General features: G+C 41.5%; 1 protein-coding gene across 1 annotated transcript; it reads right to left on the minus strand.

The window, feature by feature from the left end:
• Positions 1 to 3,493: 3,493 nt before the first annotated feature.
• Positions 3,494 to 13,788, minus strand: LOC139473857 (nucleoporin Nup43-like). The gene is made up of 8 exons (XM_071256628.1): positions 13,659 to 13,788; positions 11,757 to 11,888; positions 10,940 to 11,017; positions 10,001 to 10,166; positions 8,926 to 9,061; positions 8,451 to 8,602; positions 6,085 to 6,210; positions 3,494 to 5,068 (listed from the first exon to the last, which is right to left on the minus strand). The coding sequence occupies exons 1-8, from the start codon at positions 13,776 to 13,778 to the stop codon at positions 4,866 to 4,868; spliced, it is 1,113 nt and encodes a 370-aa protein (XP_071112729.1). The 5' UTR covers positions 13,779 to 13,788; the 3' UTR covers positions 3,494 to 4,865.
• Between the last annotated feature and the right edge of the window lie 13,804 nt (positions 13,789 to 27,592).

The following is a 27,592-nucleotide window of genomic DNA, read 5'->3' on the forward strand; positions in this document are numbered from 1 at the left end:
TTCTTACTTAGAAGGCATAAAGGCGATCTGTCGATGCGAGGAGCTTGTGGCTTGTTGTATCGTACATTCCTAACAACCAGTAACATTTTGGGCACCTGAAGTAGGTTAACTGGTACCCCTGTTAGTATGCGCGGATAACTATGCGCTAAGAACATTGTCTAGACGGTAGTCCGGTCAACTGAAAAAACATCGGGCTTGCTCGGCTGATTCCGCTTCCTATGTATGACCCACTTGAACTGAGGTAAGCCGAGTGTTACAGAAGCAATTTGGCACCACAGAACACTCGAAACTTATATTTTCCAACTCAGTGCTCTCTGACATTGCTGAAGAAATGTGGCCGTTCCTTAAATTAATGCGTTCAGTGAAGGAGACATTTGCTTACGACTATTCATATATGATATAATAGCACGAAAGCCCTGAAATTTAATTTATTTGAATTATCTTTATCTGATATGCATCTTGATAAATAAAAAGCTCCACATTAATTCCTTGTTCACCAGATTAGTTTGCTATATTGATTATTGTACACGATACATCAATTACTGGTTTGAACTACTGCAAATGGCAACTTTGCTTTTCATTTCCCATGAAGGTTTTTGTCAGTAACATTTCACAAAGATATGTTTATATCCAACTCCACTCATTGGCCAACATCGACATACATACATTTGTTGCCAAACCGAACTTAGAATATATATATATAATTTAATATACATCTTAATACGCTGTACAACGATATATTATCTCATATGGGTGCCGAATCAGAGCCCAAACAGGCCAGTGAAATACGAAATAAAAACAATGACACATTCTGTTTTACTTTTTGTGAACATATGCAGTTTGTTGTTTCAATCGTGTATACTTTCTCACATTCTAACTATCATACTAATCAAACACAGAGAACATTCATCAAACATCTTTAATTACATATTACGTGTCATTACTATTGTTGGAAGTACACCATTGGTATTTTACGAATAATTTGAAATATGTGAAAAATAGATCTTTTAACATTTGTAAATTATTCAACATATTTCATCCACGAATTATGTTGGCAAGCCTGCGACTCAAGTTTTAATGGAAACGCAGACGCATTAGCCTTTAATGTTAGAACTGACTATTGAAGTATTGCACATAACTTGACAAAGTAGGGTGGAATTTATTGCAATCTACGACCGGAAACAATGCCACGATCTAACATTTGAATGGGTAATACCACACTACCCGCCAGTGAGATTTACCCATTGACATCAGTTAGTCACATAGGATGGTACTCATTAATGAAAGTTAGAATTAAAGTTGTGTAATGTGTGAAGTTATTTACCTCTGATTGAATACGGATTATTATATTGACAAGACACACATCTTTCACGGAGGAAGAAGGGTGTGTCTGATATTTGCTATCAGACTCACACGGGAGCCAGAGGGTTGTGTGCTGGGGTGCGGGTTACCCATATTTTAATCATATCACCATGTTGATGTTTGAAAAAGCATAACAAATTTGGGGATGTTTTCCAAACAAATAAGTTACAGTACTTATTAAATGACAACCGTGCTGGCATTCGGTGAGCATCAGTGCTCTGACATAGCTCAAATATTGGCCACGTCTGTCTGCTCCATTATGACAGTAAATACGCACAGTGTAACTATTGGAGCACTTGGACCACAGTTTGGGATAATGTCTCATTTTTGTATCGTTTTGTGTCAAGATCCCTAACAACAGCGTGCAACCGTGTCCTTTCAGCGGCTGTAAATGTAATGCCTCCAAGACCATTATGGAAACACCACGAAATCGATTATGCGCCACTGCATCAGCATCCTCAAAACGTTCACAGCGCCGTCTGTAAACACGACTACGACCATCATGGAAGAGGGGATTGCATCTGCTCATCTGATGACCTTGGCACAATAGCAAATAACCTTGCCTATGGTGTGATGTCAGTGGTGGACGAGTACCTTTGTTGTTTAACGCCACACTCAATAATATTCAACCTGTACGTATGGGTGCGACCTGTACAAAATGGAGACAATCCAGTGATTATTAGCAACAATCAACACGCTATATCCGGACCACCCGATCAATATTGTCGCCACTCACGTCCAGCATAAGTTGCTGAAGATCTTTTCTTATCCGGACCCTTCCGGATCTTTTAATGGTCATACTTCTTATTGTGGTCTCGCTATTGTTTGTACCATAAAGTGCTCATCCCTTAAATGACGTGACATCAGGGGACCTATTACGCAGGAGTAGATGGTGTACAACATAGGACGACCAAGGTTTTAAACACATGCAACACCTTTAATACTGGTCTCCTAAATACCACTTTGAAGTTAAAGCGCGCGCAGGCAGCCACCTGGTGTTCAGACACCCAAACGCCATTGCACGATTTTCCATTCTCAGAAATCCACACATTTGTCCAAGTGGCGATTGTGATCAGCTACCGTTAATGAGTTTGAAACAATGGGTCCGTGTCTCGAGTAACAGGTGCAGAATTAAATGTGTGACACTATTGGTCATTGTTTATCTGCTCCTGTATCATTTACCGTTGTTCCCCAAATGTTTCCGATAATAATGTCAAGCACGTTTATCATCACGTGGTATCAGATGATAGGGGGTGTTAGTTTTATTTCTTGGTTAGAACAGGATAGCTTCAACACAAAAAGTTGTTTTAATATTTATTTTTTTACTTGCTTTACGGATGCTTTGCAGTATCCCCCCCTTGAGGTATCAGGTTTGCATTGCCATGTTGCAGGCTCTCCTCCCACATGAAACCATTTATATTTTTTTATACCAGGCTACTTCAAGTGTGGTCATCCAGGACATATAAAAAGACCCACAACAAGAGATCTTTTTCACTCAAATATAATGCGACATTGGTTGAGAGTAGAAAACATTTATTGTAGCAGTTGACCATATACAATGAACATATACAACATTAGTTCAAAATAATATCCTATACATGACAGTGGTTACTCTATACATGACAATGGTGTACTGGGGCAATGAGATGGGGGTAATGAAATAGGGATAGTGAGATGAGGGTGTGGAAATAGGGGCGTGGATTTGGGTAGTGAGACGGAGGTGGGGCTGGGGTTGTGTGATAGGGTAGGGACTCAGGCAATGGGATGAGGTAGGGACTGGGTAGTGAGATGGGGGTAGGGCCTGGGTAGTGAGATGGGGGTAGTGAGATGGGATTAGTGAGATTGGGGTAGAGAGATGGTAGAAGTGAGATGGGGGTAGTGAGATTGGGGTAGTGAGATTGGGGAAGTGAGATTGGGGTAGGGACTGGGTAGTGAGATGGGGGTAGTGAGATGGGGGTAGGGACTGGGTAGTGAGATGGGGGTAGGGCCTGGGTAGTGAGATGGGGGTAGGGCCTGGGTAGTGAGATGGGGGTAAGGACTGGGTAGTGAGATGGGGGTAAGGACTGGGTAGTGAGATGGGGGTAGGGCCTGGGTAGTGAGATGGGGGTAAGGACTGGGTAGTGAGATGGGGGTAGGGCCTGGGTAGTGAGATGGGGGTAGGGCCTGGGTAGTGAGATGGGGGTAAGGACTGGGTAGTGAGATGGGGGTAGGGCCTGGGTAGTGAGATGGGGGTAGAGAGATGGGAGTAGTGAGATGGGGGTAGAGAGATGGGGGTAGTGAGATTGGGGTAGTGAGATTGGGGAAGTGAGATTGGGGTAGGGACTGGGTAGTGAGATGGGGTAGGGTCTGGGTAGTGAGATGGGGGTAGGGACTGGGTAGTGAGATGGGGGTAGGGCCTGGGTAGTGAGATGGGGGTAGAGAGATGGGAGTAGTGAGATGGGGGTAGAGAGATGGGGGTAGTGAGATGGGGGTAGTGAGATTGGGGAAGTGAGATTGGGGTAGGGACTGGGTAGTGAGATGGGGTAGGGTCTGGGTAGTGAGATGGGGGTAGGGACCAGGGTAGTGAAATGGGTGTCGAGAGATGGGGGTAGAGAGATGGGAGTAGTGAGATGGGGGTAGAGAGATGGGGGTAGTGAGATTGGGGTAGTGAGATGGGGGTAGTGAGATGGGGGTAGGGACTGGGTAGTGAGATGGGGTTAGGGACCAGGGTAGTGAGATGGGTGTAGGGATTGGGTAGTGAGATGGGGGTCGAGAGATGGGGGTAGTGAGATGGGAGTAGTGAGATGGGGGTAGTGAGATGGGGGTAGTGAGATGGGGGTAGGGACTGGGTAGTGAGATGGGGATAGGGCCTGGGTAGTGAGATGGGGCGTAGGGACCTGGGTAATGAGATTGGGGTTAGGGACCTGGGTAGTGAGATGGGGTTAGGGACTTGGTAGTGAGATTTGGGTAGTGAGATTGGGTTAGTGAGATAGGGGTAGGACTGGGTAGTGAGATGAGGGTAGTGAGATTGGGGAAGTGAGATGTGGGTAGGACTGGGTAGCGAGATGGGGGTAGTGAGATGGGGGTAGGGACCTGGGTAGTGAGATGGGGGTAGGGACCTGGGTAGTGAGATGGGGGTAGGGACCTGGGTAGTGAGATGGGGGTAAGGACTGGGTAGTGAGATGGGGGTAGGACTGGGTAGTGAGATGGGTTAGGGACTTGGGTAGTGAGATGGGGGTAGGAACTGGGTAGTGAGATGGGGGTAGGGACTGGGTAGGGACTTAGGGACTGGGTAGTGAGATAGGGGTAGGGACTGGGTAGTGATATGGGGGTAGGACTGGGTAGTGAGATGGGGTAGTATTATGGGGGTAGGGACTGGGAAGTGAGATTGGGGTAGGACTGGGTAGTGAGATGGGGTAGTGTGATGGGGGTAGGGACTGGGTAGGGACTTAGGGACTGGGTAGTGAGATAGGGGTAGGGACTGGGTAGTGATATGGGCGTTAGGACTTGCTTAGTGAGAAGCTCTACACCAGGCCTGGCAAGGAGATAGTGTAGAGGGTCTCACTGTCTGTACCACACAGGAGGGTATCGCGGTCTATATCGAGGGAGTTGACAGGAAGTGACCTCGTGGGGAGGAGGGAGGTGATCTCCAGCTTCTGCCGGGCGGAGTCCAGGTTCAGCCACGAGCTGATGTGTCCCGTGCTGCTGGCACTGTCTCCTCGTAACCCTGGGAAAGAACAAACACATACATGCAGAACCAAAACTTGACAGATACTTTGTCACGTACGATTTTGTTGCTACAGAAACAATGTGGATGTACTGCTTCTTACAATACCAGTGTGTTATACACAGTAGATGATGTAGATGTGGTTCCCCTCACTGATGTAGATGTTGTTCCCCCCACTGATGTAGATGTTGTTCCCCCCACTGATGTACATGTGGTTCCCCTCACTGATGTAGATGTGGTTCCCCCCACTGATGTAGATGTGGTTCCCCCCACTGATGTAGATGTGGTTCCCCCCACTGATGTAGATTTGGTTCCCCCACTGATGTAGATGTGGTCCCCCCACTGATGTAGATGTGGTTCCCCCCACTGATGTAGATGTGGTTCCCCCCACTGATGTAGATTTGGTTCCCCCACTGATGTAGATGTGGTCCCCCCACTGATGTAGATGTGGTTCCCCCACTGATGTAGATGTGGTTCCCCCCACTGATGTAGATGTGGTTCCCCCCACTGATGTAGATGTGGTTCCCCCCACTGATGTAGATGTGGTTCCCCCCACTGATGTAGATGTGGTTCCCCCCACTGATGTAGATGTGGTTCCCCCCACTGATGTAGATGTGGTTCCCCCCACTGATGTAGATGTGGTTCTCACCACTGATGTAGGTTGGTTGGTTTGTTGTTAAACGCCGCACTCAGCAATATTCCAGCTATATGACGGCAGTCTGTAAATAATCGAGTCTGGACCAGACAATCCAGTGATTGATATCATGAGCATCGATCCACGCAATTGGGACCGATGACATGTATAAACCAAGTCAGCGAGCTTGACCACCTGATCCAGATAGTCGCCTTTTACGACAAGCATAGTCGCCTTTTACGGCAAGCATGGGTTGCTGAAGACCTATTCTACCCCGGATTCTTCATGGGTACCCCCCACTGATGTAGATGTGGTGCCCCCCATTGATGTAGATGTGGTTCCCCTCACTGATGTAGATGTGGTACCCCTGACTACAACTTACCTGACACAAACGATGAAGTAGACGCGCTTCCCCTGACAGACGTGCCATCCCAGTGCCAGACTGAGCCATCATCAGAGCAGGTGAACAGATGGTCCGGGTTGTGGGGATGGAACTTCACCTCCCACACTGCAATGACACATCACAAATATTTTGCTGAGTCAGCATTATTCAAGAAATATCATGGTGGCCTGTAAATAACTAAGTTTGGACCAGGAAAATCAGTGACTGATAACAAGATCCATGCCATCCCACGTATAATGATGTACAATGAGCCAAATCTGTACAACGGACCTGGAACTCCCACAGAGCATGAGTGAGTGAGTGAGTTTGGTTTGACGCCGCTTTTAACAGTATTCCAGTTATATCGCGGCGTGTCAGCCTAATGTGGGAGGAAAGCCCGAAGTGATGCAGGTCTCAGACGTTTATCACTTCGGTGAAACCCATGAGCACGGGTATGGTGCTGACAAACCTGGAAACATAATCGGGGCGAACCGGGATTCGAACCCACAATCATAGGTTTCTGGCTTGCCCAAGGGATGCAACTCTGCACAGAGAATCGCGGCGCCATAGACGACTGGGCCACCCGTGCCCCCCACAGAGCATGAAGATTAGTAACATGGTTAGGATACTGTTAACAACATCAAGGAACAAGTACTGCACCTGTGAACACCTTGTAATGTCATGACAACTTACTGGTGTCACTGTTAGCTCTAGCAATGTCATGACAACTTACTGGTGTCACTGTTAGCTCTAGCAATGTCATGACAACTTACTGGTGTCACTGTTAGCTCTAGCAATGTCATGACAACTTACTGACGAGACTAGGGCTGGGACTAGTCCAAATTTACTACCCGGGAACCCGCCCCTCTATTACCCTACCCTACCCGTGTACCAACTGTAGGTCTCAGGACATGTCTCAAAATGTCCGATTGGGAATATTTTTAGCATACATGTATCAAACAATCTGGTCATGCATACACTGACGTTGACTTCAGTTATATCTTTATTCAACCATATGAAAAATCAGAAGGAATGGGTGCATAGTCGGAAGGAAAAGCGAACATAAGTGACTTGTAGTGTAACCATAGAGTTCCAGATATTTTAGTCATTAGACAATATATCACATGACTAACCATGAGTCTGGGTAGTCCTGTGGGTACCTGGGCCCCTACTCTGTACCCACCCGACCCGGGTACCCGAGTTACCCGTCCCAGCCCTAGACGACATGGTTAGCCTCTAGCAATGTCATGACAACTTACTGGTGGCACTGTGGGCCTCTAGCAATGTCATGACAACTTACTGGTGGCACTGTGGGCCTCTAGCAATGTCATGACAACTTACTGGTGGCACTGTGGGCCTCTAGCAATGTCATGACAACTTACTGGTGGCACTGTGGGCCTCTAGCAATGTCATGACAACTTACTGGTGGCACTGTGGGCCTCTAGCAATGTCATGACAACTTACTGGTGGCACTGTGGGCCTCTAGCAATGACATGACAACTTACTGGTGGCACTGTGGGCCTCTAGCAATGACATGACAACTTACTGGTGGCACTGTGGGCCTCTAGCAATGTCATGACAACTTACTGGTGGCACTGTGGGCCTCTAGCAATGTCATGACAACTTACTGGTGGCACTGTGGGCCTCTAGCAATGACATGACAACTTACTGGTGGCACTGTGGGCCTCTAGCAATGTCATGACAACTTACTGGTGGCACTGTGGGCCTCTAGCAATGTCATGACAACTTACTGGTGGCACTGTGGGCCTCTAGCAATGTCATGACAACTTACTGGTGGCACTGTGGGCCTCTAGCAATGTCATGACAACTTACTGGTGGCACTGTGGGCCTCTAGCAATGTCATGACAACTCACTGGTGGCACTGTGGGCCTCTAGCAATGACATGACAACTTACTGGTGGCACTGTGGGCCTCTAGCAATGTCATGACAACTTACTGGTGGCACTGTGGGCCTCTAGCAATGACATGACAACTTACTGGTGGCACTGTGGGCCTCTAGCAATGACATGACAACTTACTGGTGGCACTGTGGGCCTCTAGCAATGTCATGACAACTTACTGGTGGCACTGTGGGCCTCTAGCAATGACATGACAACTTACTGGTGGCACTGTGGGCCTCTAGCAATGCCATGACAACTTACTGGTGGCACTGTGGGCCTCTAGCAATGTCATGACAACTTACTGGTGGCACTGTGGGCCTCTAGCAATGTCATGACAACTTACTGGTGGCACTGTGGGCCTCTAGCAATGACATGACAACTTACTGGTGGCACTGTGGGCCTCTAGCAATGTCATGACAACTTACTGGTGGCACTGTGGGCCTCTAGCAATGTCATGACAACTTACTGGTGGCACTGTGGGCCTCTAGCAATGTCATGGGAAACTTGTCCTGACGGAGGTCCCAGATAGTCAGCATCCCGTCCTGGCCCCCTGTGGCCACAATGTGGGCCTGACCAGGGTGCTTAGCCACACACTGCAGTGAGCTGTGTTCTTCTGTCCTAAAACATAAACACATGTATTTACTACTGAGTTGGCCAGAAGGGCCAAGCATGGCAGACACTGAAGGAGCCAGAGAGCATGGCAATTTGTCATAAATATACAAGTGTTGACACAGTCCCACCCTTCAAAATATTCTCAATGTCAAGTGAAGGGCACCAAAAGTGAACTTTCATGAATAGATCAATTTCTTAAATCATATTTCAAATAAACTGCTCAGAAATTATTTTCAGTGACTAACTTGAGAAAGGTTCATTGAACCTCAGGTGAAATTGAACAATGTGACCATGATGACTTGAAATATTAATTCAGGTCTAACACTTACACTGTGTAGGTTCTTGTTGGAACTGCAGTGTTCTGTCGAAAGTCAAATATCTTCAACTGTCCAAAGGAATTGACGGTGATAACCTCTGTCTGTTTCAGAAACGTGATGGCATTTATAGTACAACTGTCAGCAGATTCTGAAACATAGATAAAACAAAGTAAACAAAAAAAAGAATTACAAGCAAACCAACTAAATTTACTCAGACAACAACAACCTTGCAATCGACTCTAAAGATGTTCACATTCATGATCAACTCACCAACAGCACGCTTCAATACTGCAACATCAACTCACCAATGTCTCACTTCAACCCTATAACCATGACAACATCAACTCACCAATGACACACTTCAACTCTATAACCATGACAACATCAACTCACCAATGTCTCACTTCAACCCTACAACCATGACAACATCAACTCACCAATGTCACACTTTTCAACCCTATAACCATGACAACATCAACTCATCAATGACACACTTCAACCTTATAACCATGACAACATCAACTCACTAATGTCTCACTTAACACAATAACCATGACAACATCCACTCACAAATGACTTGCATCAATGACTTGCATCGGTCACTACAACATCAACTCACCAATGACTTGTATCGGCCACTATAACATCAACTCACCAATGACTTGCATCGGCCACTATAACATCAACTCACCAATGACTTGCATCGGCCACTATAACATCAACTCACAAATGACTTGCATCGGTCACTATAACATCAACTCACCAATGACTTGCATCGGCCACTATAACATCAACTCACCAATGACTTGCATCGGCCACTATAACATCAACTCACCAATGACTTGCATCGGTCACTATAACATCAACTCACCAATGACTTGCATCGGCCACTATAACATCAACTCACCAATGACTTGCATCGGCAACTATAACATCAACTCACCAATGACTTGCATCGGCCACTATAACATTAACTCACCAATGACTTGCATCGGCCACTATAACATCAACTCACCAATGACTTGCATCGGCCACTATAACATCAACTCACCAATGATTTGCATCGGTCACTATAACATCAACTCACCAATGACTCTCTCTGGTTGCCTCCGGTTGACATTCAGAACGACAATCCTTCCATCCTCTCCACCAGATACAACTACATCGTCTCCCTTAGTCGTTAAACAAGTGCAGGAACATGACCCTGCTGCCAAGTAATGGACATCGTCCCAGCAGTGGGCCACACTCAGGGTCTGGAAGAGGCAGTATGTTCACTTTGCAGTGACAGTCTTATGCAGATAGGTGAAGCAAGAGCCTTGTATCGTTTACTTGAATGCAACAAAGAGCGTTTGAAAGATTAATATCAGGTTGTAGATTTAACAACAAATCTGTCTGTAGCCAGCCGGGCTTGCTCCTTTAAAAAGTGACTGGCCCACAACTAAATGGAGGAGGCCGCTGAGTGCCCGAATCTCTGATCTCAAAAATTTAGAACTCCTCACCCTGAAACACCTTTACCTGCACTCTGAGATTAAATTTTGGCTTCCATTTGCCTCAATCCGTGGTGATTTATGAGCAAATAAAGATGTTATTGTACACAACATTACAAAATGGCGTCTGGTTGTCATTCTACTGAGATGATCTAAATATATCTTTCTTTGAGTTCACATTCTCATTCACACGACCTCATCCCCTCTAAATATTTCTCATCGAAATTACATAATTCACAAGCAGTGTCCAGTTAAAAAAATTAAACACACATGGAGGAGGAGTGACATTTTGACGAGCCAGACGGGCCATATACTTTACCTTTCAGCAAGCTCTTTGTAGTATTAACCTGCCATGAGCCAATGGGCCAGCAGTTCAATCGACCCCTGAATATAATGGCGATTTGTGAGTCTTCCCCCAAAATATACAAACGTAAGAGTTACTGGATTTGAGTTGAGTCTCGAAACCTTCCATGGACCATGACACACTAATGTAATAAACATTTACTGCAGATAACTAGTTGAGAGGTTGAGGGATATACCTGTGAGTTGAGATGGTGGCGATATATAGCTACATTTCCAGTTGAAGATGCTGCTGCTATGTGGTCATTCGTTATAAACTGAAATATACAAATAGTTATGTGTGACGAAATAAATTATACACTATTTCCTGTGCGAAAAACTTTCATCTTGATAACAATGGTAACTGAAATATATATCTTTTCTATGTCACAAACTTAAATGTACACCATATCCTGCATGATAAGAGGGAAATAGGAAAAACCGAGAAAAGTTAATGGCATATGAACATTAAGTTGGTTGGTTGGTTTGTTGTAATGCCGCACTCAGCGATATTCCAGCGATATTCCAGTTATATGACGGCATTCTGTAAATAATCGAGTCTGGACCAGACAATCCAGTGACTGACATCATGAGCATCGATCCACGCAATTGGGATCGATGACATGCATCAACCAAGTCAGTGAGTCTGACCACCCGATCCCATTAGTCGCCTTTTACGACAAGCATAGTCACCTTTTATGGCAAGCATGGGTTGCTGAAGACCTATTCTACCCCGGAACATTAGCCTCATATGTGATGCTGCACAACTGACAAGACACAACTTAAACCAAGGTCTGCATAAATGACGCTGAGGACTGTGACATCAACCATCTACATGACACCACGCAACTTACACTGAGGTTTGTGTCATCACCCCTTCCTAGCATCTTCCCTTGCTGAACTAGACTTGTATAGTCAGTTATCTCCCTTCCCTCAGGAAGATGCCTCCATGTGACAATGCACAACTTACACTGAGGTCTGTGACGTCCCCACTCTGTGTGACAATGCACAACTTACACTGAGGTCTGTGACGTCCCCTCTCTGTGTGACGCTGCACAACTCGTGTGGCTCGCTGTCCAGCACACTGCCAGGACCCTCCCTGTCATCCCGACTGAGTTGTTCCAGACTCCACAGACGGATCTTGTTGTCCTGGTTTTAACAAAGACAATACCACATGACATCTCATACTGATAAGTTCAATCCCCCTGTACAACATGTATTGGTGATAGGTTAACTGAAAGATCTATGTTAATGTGCAATGTTTAAAATAATCCTTGGGTCCTTCAGCATGTCCCAGTTACAAAAACGTTTATACTCAGACCCTGTGGTACCGAGGCATTCATCGTATGGCGGCATTTGCAATTTCCGGTAGTTCATGCGGGACACGCCTCTTAGCGGCTGTCTATTAATGCAAATCAGTAACCAGGAAGTGCTCACTTCATAAACAATTTCAATTTCCTCGGAATGTTCCGTCTGCTGTAAGTAAGGTGAGTGAGTGAGTGAGTATGGTTTTACGCCGCTTTTAGCAATATTTCAGCAATATCACGGCGGGGGACACCAGAAATGGGCTTCACAAATTGTACCCAGCTGTAAGTAAGGAGTTATTAATGCGTTGATACTTACTTCTGGCATCTTTTTCAATATTGCCTTACCCCCATCTGTCAATGCCAACGATATAAGCCGCAGTTCCCCAAGTAAACTTTCTCTATCGTCCTGAACTAGATCATCTGCATATTCATGGCCACTAATAAGGTAGCGGAAGTTACGTACTCCGCACATTTTTTCCCGCTCTGTGCCCAGAATCTATTCGGAAATCATAAGGGCCATAATGCCAAACTTAGAAATACGTTCTTCACTAGAAGCCAAAAGATAAATACATACTTTGAGCATACTAGGAGTGCTTTTTATATATTTATTGTTTACTGTTAACATTTTTCCATTTTGTGACAAATTGTCATCCATTTTTTAAAAAACCCAATAATCTTAGAATAACATTTCTGATATTTTGTTGTTGATTTTTAAAATATTTTTCTCTTACTTTTCGGTAAATATGCATTGAATACCCATTACTGATAACACATTTAGAATTTTACTTGTGCTATCTTTGCACATGTCTGGACAAATCACTGATGTCTGGCATGATCATATTAAGTGGTTGGTGGGAGAATGTCCTCTTTTTGTCCAATTCGGACCTCCATACACAACCTTTCTCTGTACCGCGATACAATGGAGTTCTCTCCCTTGTCAAACTGAGCGTAAGGCCCGACTTTTACTCGGAGCTACTAATGTAAATAATGAACTTTTATCAGTAAAATATGCATTGTTAGATAAAATAAATGACATCTGATATTGAGAACAGGAATAATTATAAAGGTTGGTGAGTGCATTTTGTTCCGTTCACCGTACCACGATACTCCGAGGTTGCAGGCTATATGGTAAGGTGAAGTAATGTTCTCAAATGTAATATTGTTTGAAATAAACAAGACGGTGACAATATTTCTTAATTAGGCCTACATACATGAATCGTGTTTATTAAAGCTCCTATTCAGGAATAACTTGAGAGACTTGTCAACTTCACGTGGCAGAGACTTGAATATCTAATAAGCAGGATTCAGTGCCACATCTGTGTACACACGCTTTATACAAAGCCACATTCTAAATACACTTTACAGTGGCATGGTTCTTATCCCCACTGTGAGTCACGGGCCCTGAAGCAGGATGGTGACATTACTGAAACACTGGACCCATATATATAAATATCTATATACATGTATCCAGTGTTTCAGTAATATCACTATCCTGCTTCATGGGCCGCCTTAGCTTTGAGTCTGTATTTCCAGCTGATTTTCACATTTGACTTGGCGAATTTCCTCTGATTCCCGACCACCTGAAGAGTTAATTAGCCACCAAATACTTTACCTCGTCATCCCAGCTCCCCGTGGCAAATACATCTGATTGTATAATGGACTGTGATTGCGTAGGTCGCCATCGAATTTTGCTTAATTTTTGCCCGACAAACTTTACGTTGAATTCAGCCATTTTCCCGGCACCTGTACTCCACACAGTGACGGTGGTTTGCGGAGTATGGATGCATTCGGAAGCGCGTTGTGTATTCGCTTGTCTCGGAAAATGTCAATAGAAAACTCCGAATGAATTCGTTCAATTTTAACGTCGTATTTAGATGATCGTGTGAACTAAATTTAATTATAATATAATGTGTACTTCTTCACGATTTATTTATCAAACCTAATTCTTTCAAATGATTTAACACAAACTGTCAGCTATGATATATATAACGGCCCCCAGATCACCAGCTTGATAAACAAAGCAAAATCTGCTTGAACAGTGAACCTACTGTTACATACGAGGGATACAAATAAAAATAAAATATAATTTTTTTTTGACTTCCAACCCAAGTAGGTATATAACCTATGGTTATCTAAGTTCATGACGTATATTGATACCTTACTGGGTTTCCAGCTCTGTTGCATGAGATCAAATCACAATAAACCCACTCTGATTGAAACAGCTGGTTTTGACGGATAATCAATTATAACAAATTGATAATCAATGTAATAGAATACTGCATGACTTCTGAAGATTTTGTGATTTTGATAAAAATTCCATAATTGTTTCCTTTCTGCATATTCTGTGATACATGACTAGGGCCTATATGTATAGTAAAGAGTGTATCTCACGCTGCCAATCCTATAGCAATTATGTTACGTGACTGTTAGGGATTCCTGTCACGTGACAGTTTGGTCGAGATTCCTGTCGAGTGGCAACAAGTTGTTCCATTAAGAACCAGCACTGTTTTCTCTTTTACATGAAAGACATATATAGTATTTGCCGTGAAATCATTTTCTCCCAGTTTATGGAAGAAAAATCGATCCAAGAATTCATTACATTCAGATGTGGCCTTCCATATATTTTCCCCGAGCATCCGCTCTGTCCTGGTTGGTAGTTCAAACAGACAATGACACTCGCGAGTTGTTCAAAGCAGTCGGCTACCAATGTTTTCATACTTTTAAATCAGTTGAAAAGGAACATGTAGAGATATCACGTGACAAAGCGCCCACGCGAACTGATGGGCCAATAATTACTGGGCACAAGCAGTTGTGTGTTGACTTCTGAATCCGCAGTCGTTGATGACGTACAGGTGCAGCTGTAACCGATGTCACAACAACGTGTAGCTCCGTGTTCTCTCTGTGGTCAGCTGGTCTTTCTCTGACCCATCAGTCAACCTTTGTGATGCGGAGTGTTGCATGACCTGACGTAATGTTGTAGACCACCTACCCAAACCTACGTAAGACCTTCAGCGTAGTTGTAGGCATTAGCATGGTCAACTGTACCTCAATTTGTCATCGTGGAATGTAACGCCAGACCTGCTTCTGTGTGATGGATGTACGTCTTTCAATTTGTGGATACAATTCCAGCATAGTGTAGTTTTCAATGAAAATAGTTGGTTGGTTGGTATGTTTGTTGTTTAACACCGCACTCAGCAATATTCCAGCTATATGACAGCGGCCATAGGGATTAACATAATGAGCATCGATCCATGCAATTGGGATCGACGACATGCATCAACCAAGTCAGCGAGCCTGACCACCCGATCCCGTTAGTCGGCTCTTACGACAAGCATAGTCGCCTTATACAGCAAGCATGTCAATGAAAATAAAGAGGTTCTAATTGAGATTCTACCATGACATTGATAAATGCTTGAATCCGATTGGTCAAAAAGAGGTTTCCTTTTTGCTACGGAAACCCCTTTCAAATATATTAAGCCTTTTCACAAAAAAACGTGCGTATGAATACATAGATCGAAATAGCCAACAATACATATCGATTCATAGAAAATGGCTGCCGATCGATCATCCCATATGAACTGTAAATGAACTGTATCTATATTTCCTCTATTACACGCTGGGTCTCTAATACACGCCGAGGCAAGGGCTTTCGCGAAATTAACAGATGGCATAGCATCAAAACGAGAAAATAAAGCGCTCGGTTCAAAATCAAAATAAAGAGGTATCTATTCCACAGTGGGACTACATCAAATTTCAAAACACTGTTCTACTACTCTGCGTTGGGTGGGGTGGGGTGGGGTGGAATTGTGGGGTGGAAGAAGTCCACCCAAAAGTCCACCCCCAACAAAATCACACATACAATTAATATGTAAACCATTATTAATTGTATTTTCACCACCAAATTAACATGTTATCATGCAATGGTTTCACATTCAAAAAAGGAGGGGTGGCCTCCTCAGAACATCCCCGTCCTCTCCCCACTGGACTGTGACAGTGCAGGGATGCGTGTGTGTGTTTGTTGTTTTGCGCCGCACTAACCAGCTATATACAACGGCAGTCTGTATAGAAGTAGAGTCTGCACAAGACAATCCAGTGACTGATGTTATGAACAACGCTCCAAGCCGTATGGATACGTTGACTCGCTATCAACCAAGTCACCAGGCCTCACAACCCGATCCTTTAAGTCGCCTCTTACAAACAGCAATCACGGGGTACTGGGGACACATTTTACCCCGGGTACCTTGGTACTGGGCGGATGCGTATAAGGTTGAACTGGGCCACCTCTGCTTTGAAAGAGAAAACATAGCTGTCACAACTTATTTTCACAAAGGCCATTTGATGTCATTGACGTCCAGTGTATGCGTGTAAATGTCCTTGCAACCGATGTTTAAAAAGTAGACATACAACCATACGCAAACAATGCTTCTTCAAAGTCCTTTCTTTTCGTAAAAACATGAAGTGCCAATTCTTACTACATTGTTAACCCTTTCTGTGATTTTTATACGGTAAAATGTTGGCAGCCATGCTGTCATTTATCCTACTGCGATTGTTGCGGTGTTCCGTTGGGATATATACCGTGCTTTTACAGTAAAAGACTAACATTTATCTTACCGCGAGTCTTAAGGTGTTCCGTTGGTATGTTTATACCGTGCTTTTACAATAAAAGACTAACAGTTACCCTACCGCGATTCTTACGGTGTTCCGTTGGGATATATACCTAGATTTTACAGTAAAATGCTGACAGTTATCCTGCCGTGAATGTTACGGTGTTCCGTTGGGATATATAGCTAGTTTTTACAGTAAAAGGCTAACAGTTATCCTACCGTGAATGTTACGGTGTTCCGTTTGGATATATACCGTGCGTTTACAGTAAAAGACTAACAGTTATCCTACCGTGAATGTTACGGTGTTCCGTTGGGATATATACCTAGTTTTTACAGTAAAAGGCTAACAGTTATCCTACCGTGAATGTTACGGTGTTCCGTTGGGATATATACCTAGTTTTTACAGTAAAATGCTGACAGTTATCCTGCCGTGAATGTTACGGTGTTCCGTTGGGATATATACCTAGTTTTTACAGTAAAAGGCTAACAGTTATCCTACCGTGAATGTTACGGTGTTCCGTTGGGATATATACCGTGCGTTTACAGTAAAAGACTAACAGTTATCCTACCGTGAATGTTACGGTGTTCCGTTGGGATATATACCTAGTTTTTACAGTAAAAGGCTGACAGTTATCCTACCGTGAATGTTACAGTGTACCGTTGGGATATATAGTATCATTATTACGGTAAAAGGTTGACAGGCATGCTTCGGAAGGTGGCCAAAGAAGACTTAATGCAAGTTTTGCACTGCTATCTTTTCAAATGGTCATTACCACAATCAAATATTGTATCATTCATTGATTATGAAGATAAAAACACATAGAAAATACAACAAAATAACGATCATTGTGTCACAAATATAATTTGTTCATCATGGAACTGAAAATGTTTTTCTCATCCAGCTTATTACTCACATGATATTATAGCCTGCTATAACAAGATCCGACTGCGCATAAAGCCATTTCAGTTGTCTGTATTAAAGATACGGGTATTAGCAGTTTGGCTTCTAATTTCAAGTACAATTTTACAATATTTCTTTCTTTTTTAAAAAAAAAATGCTTCCTAGTATAGTGTGATCAAAATTTTGAAAATTGTGAATTACATAATAGAAATGGAGATTCATGCAGTTGTCTCCCCTTTCCCTATATGTTGTCTCAAATGTTTCAGCAGACCATCTAAAGTTTGCAGCGAATGTTCACAGGCGTGCTTACAAAGTTAAGCTAACCTAGACCTGTCTGTGGCAGGCACATTTGCGTTTCGTACTGACTGACTGATGTTATGATCCCGGAAAGGCCGTGTACAGTTTCCTTGACTAAAAGCAAGGAAATTCTAAATTTGTCACATCGTTGTGAAATTCATAATTAACGTATACTTATTTCAGACTGTCAAACAAGCTGTGACAACCAACACAACAGGTTTCCGTCTCGGCACAGACACAGTATTATTGTTTCTGACTATTGTAAGCGTTATAATTTCCACTGGAATGTTGCACTACACATAGTCTACATGACTGGTCTACTTGCGGATGACTCAGCTTTTCACAGATGTTACATTGAACGGTGCACTTCCAATCACTCTGGCGGTCGTCAACTGCTAGCCATGATCTTGATCATCAATGATCTTGAACGCGACGTTAAACCCCATTTCATCTCACCTTGACACGGCAAATTTCTGTTTTCAAGTTCTCTAACCAGATTATGTTTCTAGGTATGTCAGCACCATACCCGTGTGCGTGGGTTTCACCAAAGAACATGGTAAAGGTCTAAGACCTGCATAACCTCGGGCTTTGCTCCGACATTAAGCTGACACGTCGTGATAGAACTTGAATACTGTTTAAATTGGCGTTAAACCCAACTCACTCACTCATCACGCCACATTCGGTCAAACCAGTTTGTGTTCCATTAATCCTGTTCTTAGCTGTTGATATGTCAGTCACCCATAACGACTGTGTTACAAGGGTCGCATACAACAATGTACATAATGTGACGATACCATGTAATCACCGGTAACGTGCGCAGGTGGTACTTTTGTAAGCATTGTGTTTCAATTGAAAACTATATATCCGATACCAAAATACCACCTTGTTTTCAAAATACACTACCAATATCCTTGGTCTGTGTGCGTGCGTGCGTGCGTGCGTGCGTTCTTCAAATATACATCTTCCAGGGGCAAAGGAGTTAAATGACTGTGATAGTCCAGCTTGTAGTTGTTAACGCCCTTGCCTCGGGAAGATGCAACTATATTAACACAGGGTTGTGTCCGAGGGCTGACGAGTAAAGGGTATCAATAGCTGAAGAATACACTCCCACTGACTGACCAAGGCGATTGGAAGTGTACAGAAATCTGTAGCAACATTTTACATGTCCTTTGGGTAACAATTAGGTGACTTGCTTCAGGTATATAGAGTTGCCAACGGAAATTATTGATGATATTTATACAGCTCATTTAAATTTTGATGTTTATTGACATATGTACTACTTATTGTGATATATTATCGGTATTACCAGGGGAAATATCCAGAGATTGTAAGAGATTTGACTGTGATGTTTCCTTATATGGGAAACAGACAAGACTAAAGTCGCTAATCGGTATTGCTCGAGCCTTACGGTTAATCTTAACTAACTAGTCACTGAAAATATACCACTTTGATGGAACAAAGAACTCAATTCAAATTAGCGAGGAGACCAAGTGAGATGGGAGATTCAGAACCTGTGGAAAATCCAGACTTGCTGTATAGCATTACGGTAAGGGCTGGGCGGAGGGACAATGATATTCATGGTTCCCGGGCTGTGAGGCCAACTGTAAGTTAATCCGTATGGGTCGAGCCTTTTGTGAGACAATGCCAATGTACAAGTGGGAACAGAGATGGGATGTGTATGCTTGTCTTGTAAATGCTCAGGGGGTATAATTTCTTTTATTCTGATGTCAGTGGATGTTATAGAAATCGCGGATTCACATTGGTTAAAAAGCTCACATCATTGTATCAAAACATCATAACTTTCCATGGATTCCGACTTTTGACCATAGCGAGGTCACAAAAAAACATGAAGCATCGCGGTATTGGAACTTTTGTTTCAAGGTCGATTGAATTCAATGTTAGACAATACATTCCTCGACACTTGGATTATCTCTGCAGAATGCATCGATGTGGTACGTTCAGATCCCAATACATTGTGTCAGAGATCATATCTGAATATATAAGGTCTCTGATTGTGTCTTCAATCATTTTTTTTCATATTCGAAAATATTATACTTTGGGTTTTATAGACATATCAAAGTTTCATATCAAATGTAATTACACTTAAACCTTCTTTAACTTGTCACGGTTATCCAGATTTCACAGAACTGATTCCAACGTCTGATAACAGCCTTTGTCTCAAATCATGAAATGGCAGACATGTTAGGAGTTTTGTCCCTTTATTTCATTGTCGACAGGTGGCCTTGTGTATTGTGCGGTGGGGATCGCAAGCGCTCTAGGGCTTGAAAACCAGTCTAGTGTATAAGCTGGGTCCCGTCTCTAACATCACAATTGGCGCAAGTTGACGACGCGCATAGGGAGCCGGAAACCAGCTTATCTAGTGTATTGGTTGCTTCAAGCTTCCGGTTGACCATGAACTCAAGCCCAGGTGAGTGCGGCATCCTATATTTCATGTATGGTGCATCCTGTGTAAATTGTGTTGCTTTCCAAGGTATTGAAAACCAATTACTAATGCCATGTAATTTTGTGAAGACTGAAATGTGAACATAGCTCTTGTAGATTTTTCACAAGCGCCAGTGCCCATGGTTCGACACATTTTATCGTCTGCCTCAGTGCCTGTTCATGGTCCGCCTGTCCAGGCCTAGGCTACCCCACTCCAGTTAGTCAGGGCGCCTGTTGGTCATAACCTGCGATCCACAGTGTTTAGCCTAAATAGCAATATAACCCGTGGTGTGTACATGGCGATAGTACAGTAGGTTGCCTGGAATTTTTTGCATTCCATGTAGGGACTAGGCGCACATTCCGTAGTGACACAGTGATCCCCGCCCAGGCAGGAATAGAGTAAGGTTCCTGAAGCCACGAAAGTGAAAGCAATCAGCTGGTAAACAACAGGGAAAACCTCTAATCAGCTATCTTCTTTTAAACTTTTTGCTTCGAAAAAACTATGATGTGCATTGCATCAACAGGTGTTTTTGAATCACACTATAATGTATCCCCATGTTATGGGTTTTCGGATGCTTAAGAAACAGTCGTAGTTTTCTCTCTAATCACATGAACAACTGTAAAACATCTCATTCACTTATTAAAGACAACTGTCTCTTAAAAACAAGCCATCATCTGAGTATTTACAATGTCTGTGTGATGCTAACCCCCCCTTTAAAGCGCGAGTAATTCTGATGAACATGGCCATCCGAAAACGTATGATGTCCGAAGACCCTTGGAATGAGCATTGTAAAGCGGGTAAAATCTCCTTAAAATGACAAGTGTCATTTTCAATGTATCATATGGTGTGTCATATTGCGATGAAGTGTAGGCAACAGTCCTTCTAACCAGTGATGTCAAACTCAAATTATATTTTAAACATATTGATACACTTGTGTTCAGCTTCAAAGTTTACATAACACTATAAGATAATTAAGGCTTAAAGCAGTGTTAGAATAAGATTGAAATATATATATTCATGAGTTACATGTCATGACCCTAATGTTTAAAGAATTAAGAGGTCCATGTACAGATAGAATAAAATACGGTTTACCTGAATCTTCACAAACCTCATTAATGTCTAACCAGAATAAATATTCACCTGCAGAGGGATTCTGGGATATGTTTGTAGTGAAGAGATGAAATAGGTTCCAGTGCTTTCATATGTGCTTTCATCCTGGTAAAAAGAAATACGTTGATAGACTGTTAATTCTATGTCAACTATTGTGACAAGTGGTTCAGAGTGACACTGAGTGAATTACAACATTGATTTCAAGAATAAAAGACATACATTTCAAATAGCCTCATATGTTTTCTTCTTGATGACACATTTTAAGTTCAAAAGGGTGCACGTAAACATGTTTAGAAGTTTCCACTGCCACACTTGCAAAAATATTCATTTGTATCCCTGGATGTGTAAGGACATTTCCCTTCTTGTTTCAGCTTAACAGTTGCATGAAGAGCTGTAAACTGGTTGCTGTGCGTCAAAGTGATTGAGTTTTTGGACAATATTGAGAGGAGCTCATGGCGAAGAGGGATGAAGAACTGCGACTACACATGCTTGATCAAGATGGTAATTTTGTAATAGAAATTATTGTCCATATATCTAATGCTAGATATTTTAACAAAAAATTTTTTAAGGCAGTTTTACTTTGAAAACGAAAACACGTCAGTTTTTTCTTTTTGAAAGTAATACCTCCTTTTAGACAAGGATCCTAGCTTTTACTTTTTGAATGAAACCCCAACCTCATGATGGGTTGTCTCTGTAAAGGCAAGTTGGTTGAAACAGCACAATTTTAAAACTGATAATAGAAAGAACACAAGACAGATAAGACTTTAATGAAAATATGTGTTTGTAAGTTATTGGAAGTTGTGCGTTGCGGTGTACAGTGTAGTGTTGATATTTCACAAAATCTTGATACCAGTGTCATCCTTCATTTCACTGTCGGAGCTTTTTTATTCTTCCATTGACTTACCCTTTAATGAGCTGTGGAGCTGTTAACTCAGTAACTGTACTAGCAGCACTTTTCTTGGGTTTCATTTCTGGCACATACAGAAACTGCAAACTCAGTGACAATGTCACTTCAGTGACCAGAAAGACAGACCTATGAAATTAGATCTTCATTATATCATGTCTGACATGCCCACTTAATATTCATCATGTGTTCTTATTTGTCCAAAAAATATTGATGCATAACATTTCATGACCATGATAAAGCTGACTATTTATTGCATCAATTCATGAAACCGCTTTCAAATACCCCCGAAATATCTCTAAAACTTAAGACAGCACAAAAATAGTAAAAGAAATATACCCTACCCTTTCCTTTCCAAATACATATCCACCTATTTAAATATATGGTTTCAAACAGGTTTGCTCAACGTTATCTGTGTCTTGTATATTCTTAGTCTTACATTGGAAATGACATTGACCAATAGACATGGTAACTGAGTTTGCTCACAGATCAGCTGCTCATCTTCCATCGACTGGAATGTGGGGGTGGCTGACATTGCTTGGGGTGTGGGGGTAAAGTTGTTCATGCTTACAAAAACTCTTTAGACTTTTGAATAGAGCCGAACAACAATGTATGTCAACAGAATTATCATAAGCTCTTACTTCCTTGGTTTTCTTTATGATGCTTAATCAGGCCTGGCGATTAAAACCAGCAGAGAACAACCAAACTGTGGTTTGTGTACACACTTTAAATAGACACAGCTACACAATTTCCGAACGAGACACATTCCCCATAAAGTGTGCATTGTAATGATGAAGACCCGCCACATTTTCATTGGAGGTGAGGTGAAATGGGGTTTAACGTCACGTCCAAGATTATTGCACTTATTGCACGTGTGTGTGTTTGTGTGGCTGCTTCTACTAGTCCAGACTGATGCTGATTTATAGTGCTAGCTCACTGAGATACCATGCCGCAGTTTAACATGTATACCCCACTCAGACACAGTATACTGACTCCGAGCCGACCAGTCCTTGTTTTAGCCCCTTAATGCCGAGCGCCAGACAGGGTAACAACAAGTACCATTTTTTACCGTGTTTTGGTATGACGCAGCCGGGGATGAAATCCCGGACCTTCCGCTCCCCGGGCGGACGCTCTAGCACTAGACCATGGAGGCGGTCAATAAAGCTGATGATGAAACTCGGTTTGTTGCAGTCTGTGTGATTTACTGTGTTTGGTTCGAGTGAAAATGTGGCGGGTTGAAATTGAGATGAGTTAGAAATAGGCCTGCCTCAACATACCGATAGGTCGGTAGACATCAATTTTTTATGTCAATGCAATGTAGCAATACAGTCTTTGCGTGTATCGGATGAATAAACATTTATTGACAAAAACCATAAGTTAATGAATAGAGTACTATATTTTAAAAAATATATAGCTTTGTAGAAGAGGGTATGCATAATACACACATACAATGCGTTTTGATGCTTTTTTCCCCATGCAAAAACATAACTGGGCATGTATATAAACCGGAAATACCATGTCAACTATGCTGTACCAAAGTGTTAATCCTATTATTACACTAACGGTATCTGGTGTATCTATATAAAAGTGTTCATTGAATATCTGGACTTATATCTGTGAGTTATTTTATTAATGTTATTCACAATTTCATTTAATGTTACATTAATTTCGGCAAAATTGTGTGTGAACTGATTAAGAGATTGCACAAACACACTGTTATTTACAGCAACCATGATCAGTTAACCACTAGTGGCACCCTGCCATAATGCCCTCCTTTGATTTACCTTGTTGGTTTTCACGATCTAAATAGCAAGACTGCAGGAAGCTTCAAGTTCAAATGGTGACTTGTCAAACTGTTACATATGTAAAATATATAACTACTGGGCAGTTCGGCAAGGATTGCAGGACTAGTGCCAATTTCTAACGCTGATAACAAAGAGAAGGATTTTTTAATAAATATTATTGTAGGTTTAGGACCTTTTTTTCATCTATATGTTATGTTCAAAATACCTATATTTGCACTAATTCACCCTTTAAATGTATCACTGAAAAGTTTGTGACCTTAACCACTTGTACAAACTAACGAAGCCCAAGTTTAGTAAAATCCTGTTTTTTCTAGTAAACTCAGCTTATGCATGTACATATGCTAACACTGAAATAGACAAAAAATGATGCTGAGAGCCAAGTTAGTAGAATCAAAAGCTTTTGGCACAGGCTGCTGAATCAAGATGACCTTAGGTATGGTGTAATCTGATTTAAAAGTCAGTTTATCATGGTATATTATCCTATATATACCAAGACAATGAGGACAACAAATATATGGGTCACATTTTCATGTTAGGGTCACCTGCTTTCATGGTTTAGTATTCATGTGACAACTCTCTCTTACGAAGCTCAATTTTATTTTGTCAGCATTGATTGTTATTAAAAAATATCCTGTGGTAAGAATGGTTTAGTATGCAAACACTATGAATTGTGTCCTAGATGAAAGAAAAAAGAAGGCTAATGTTCAATGTCGAATAATGTGAGGAGGTAAGCTGGCCTGTTCACTCAGTGATGTTTTATTTCTCCTCATGTTACTTGCGATTTCTGTTGTACTTGTTATGCTTTTACCTAAATATATAGTCTGTATATTTCTTTTGGTAGTATACTGTATATTTCTTTTGGTGTGTATTTGCTACATGTTTTTACACCTTTTGTACTGTTTGAATATCAGTAACTTGAGTATTATTTGTACCAAAGAAATTTGATTAATTATCATCATGATCTTAACTGTATAAAATATGGAACTTGTATGAATTGGTAAGTTGCTTTCGGTTAGCGTTTGTTTGGATTTTAAGGGTCACATAGTTTAAGAGCTCACAATGCCTAGTTTCTACATATACACCATGTTTTGAGCAAATATGAGAAAGGAATTCTGAACTTTAAGTGATCATTTGGCTGTTAATTATAATATGTCACTGTAATAGAACAGAATAAACTCAATGCATATAACTGTTCACTACTATTTAAGCACTACTATTTAAGTATGTGACTGATAGCGATTTGTGTCACAAGTAATGCTTGCTTGATCATATACTGTATAAGGCTTTTGCATTGGTGATATTGATTATGAATTGTATCACTGAACATGACGGATGTCACAGAGTACATCCAATCTCTTAGTCCAGTCAGCCTGGCTTCATGAAGGCCATATTCCATCAGCTGGTTTCATTGAAATTCAATTTTGTATTGTGCTGGCTTTATACGTATAATGCTAATTGTGGATATCAGTAGTTTTGGACTGATTTCCCTCACTTTAGGGTTCACTTTTGTACATGTGGGATAGACACAGTTTGGGTCTGACTCTCTTCATGTTAAAGTTTTTTCTTTAGACTCATACATGTGGGATAAACGATCAAGTCCTTCAGTTTTCATTCCCATTCCCGGAATTCTTATTTTTATGAGTGTTTGTGATATCATTACTGATGATTACATAGAGTCTTGTGTGTTGGAACTCTGTATGTCAGTCCCTACATCAATAAACTGTAGCTGTTGCAGTTGTGGAAAATAGATATCTTAATTACTTTCAGAATTGGAAACCACTTGCAGATAACAATAAACTTTATATGATAATATATCAACAGTAATGTAATGTGAGGTGGGTCTATTGCCATATAGCCCAATGTTGTCTTTTGTCCATTTAAAGCTGTTTTATGAGTCAAAAATATGTACATTTATGATCTATTGTATATTTAAATTTAACATACCACCTTTGGGGAAAAAGGGTATAAAAAATAAATTGATTAACTGAATCATTTTATTTATTATTAAAACATTTATAGTAAGCACCAGTGATTGACTTGAATTGTCCCGCTATCTTCCCAAACTTATGTCATCGAAATTTGTGAAGTTCATTCCATATTTTTTTTAGTTTTAATCAACTAATGTAATACATTTTCTTTAAAAGTATGTAAGTAAAGACCTTGGACATGTTAATTGGTAAATTACATCCTTCTAAATTACCATGATTTCTGGCGCTTTCTATATTTGGTGTTCTCATTCTTAACACTTGAAGTTTTGGCCTCTTCTGGTTCATGCATTTCGGGAAGTTATGCCACTTTGAAATTATAATCTAATTTGACATCAGTTTCAGAAATAACAAACTTAACGTAAGTTGTAGTTTTAGACCCAGCAAGTTTAAAGAAATATTATAATGTAATTTTAATGATTCCATAGACGTTTATTACAGTTGTATTTGTCATAATTACAATACAGCAATATTGTCTCTGCCTCTACACATCATAATTATTCTTTTAATTAATGAAATAGTTTAAGGAAACTTACTGCCAAAATTGCAGTGAGCACAGCGTTAGAAATTGGCACTAGTCCTGTAAGTCCTTGCCAAACTGCCCAATAGTTAAGGTATCGTAAGGACTAGTAGAAATTGGCCATTTTTAAGAGTTTTGCTATATTCTTTCTGTTTTAAACAACTTCTTCATTACTGATGGTTAGGTTTGGACATCAAACATCCTACAACCATGTCCCCAACCCTAACCTGTTACAATGGCGTTACAAGACTAAAACAAATTCCTGCATGCTAGTACAAATTTAGCAATTGTTTTAACATTATAAGGGCACTTTATCTTTACCAGGGGTAGTACAGAGCTACAGATAAGCAGTGTATTTGCGTAAAATACCCCCCCCCCCCAAACAATATTCAAAACCCAATTACTTTCAATCAACTTGCGTACAGAAATGCATGCATTACATGAAAAACTCAAATGCATATAAACAGCTCGCGCAAATACCAAATGAAGCTTTTCCAGCATGCGTACAAAGATCCTAATTTATGAAACACAATTGCGAGCTAATTTACTTTCTGAGTCAAGCCTATATATTTCGCGGGGGCGGTCGGGTAGCCTAGTGGTTAAAAAGCGTTCGCTCATCATGCCGAAAACCCGAGTTCGATTCCCGACATGCGTACAATGTGTGAAGCCCATTTCTGGTGTCTCCGGTCGTGATATTGCTGGAATATTGCTAAAAGCGGCATAAAACCATACTCACTCACTATATATTTCGAACAGTTATATATACAGGTATATATAACTGTTCGAAATATATAGTGAGTGAGTGAGTATGGTTTTATGCCGCTTTTAGCAATATTCCAGCAATATCACGACGGGATCTCTAAAACATTACTTCTTTTTTTCAAAATCTTAAAATGTTCGCTAATTTTAGGAAGAAAAAACATTAGAGTGTTGAATAGATGAGTGAAAAAATATTGGTTACCCAATGAAAAATGTAA

The sequence above is a fragment of the Haliotis cracherodii genome, unplaced genomic scaffold, assembly GCF_022045235.1.
Source record: "Haliotis cracherodii isolate W230 unplaced genomic scaffold, xgHalCrac1.p SCAF_3, whole genome shotgun sequence".
Classification (NCBI taxonomy): Eukaryota; Metazoa; Mollusca; class Gastropoda; order Lepetellida; family Haliotidae; genus Haliotis; species Haliotis cracherodii.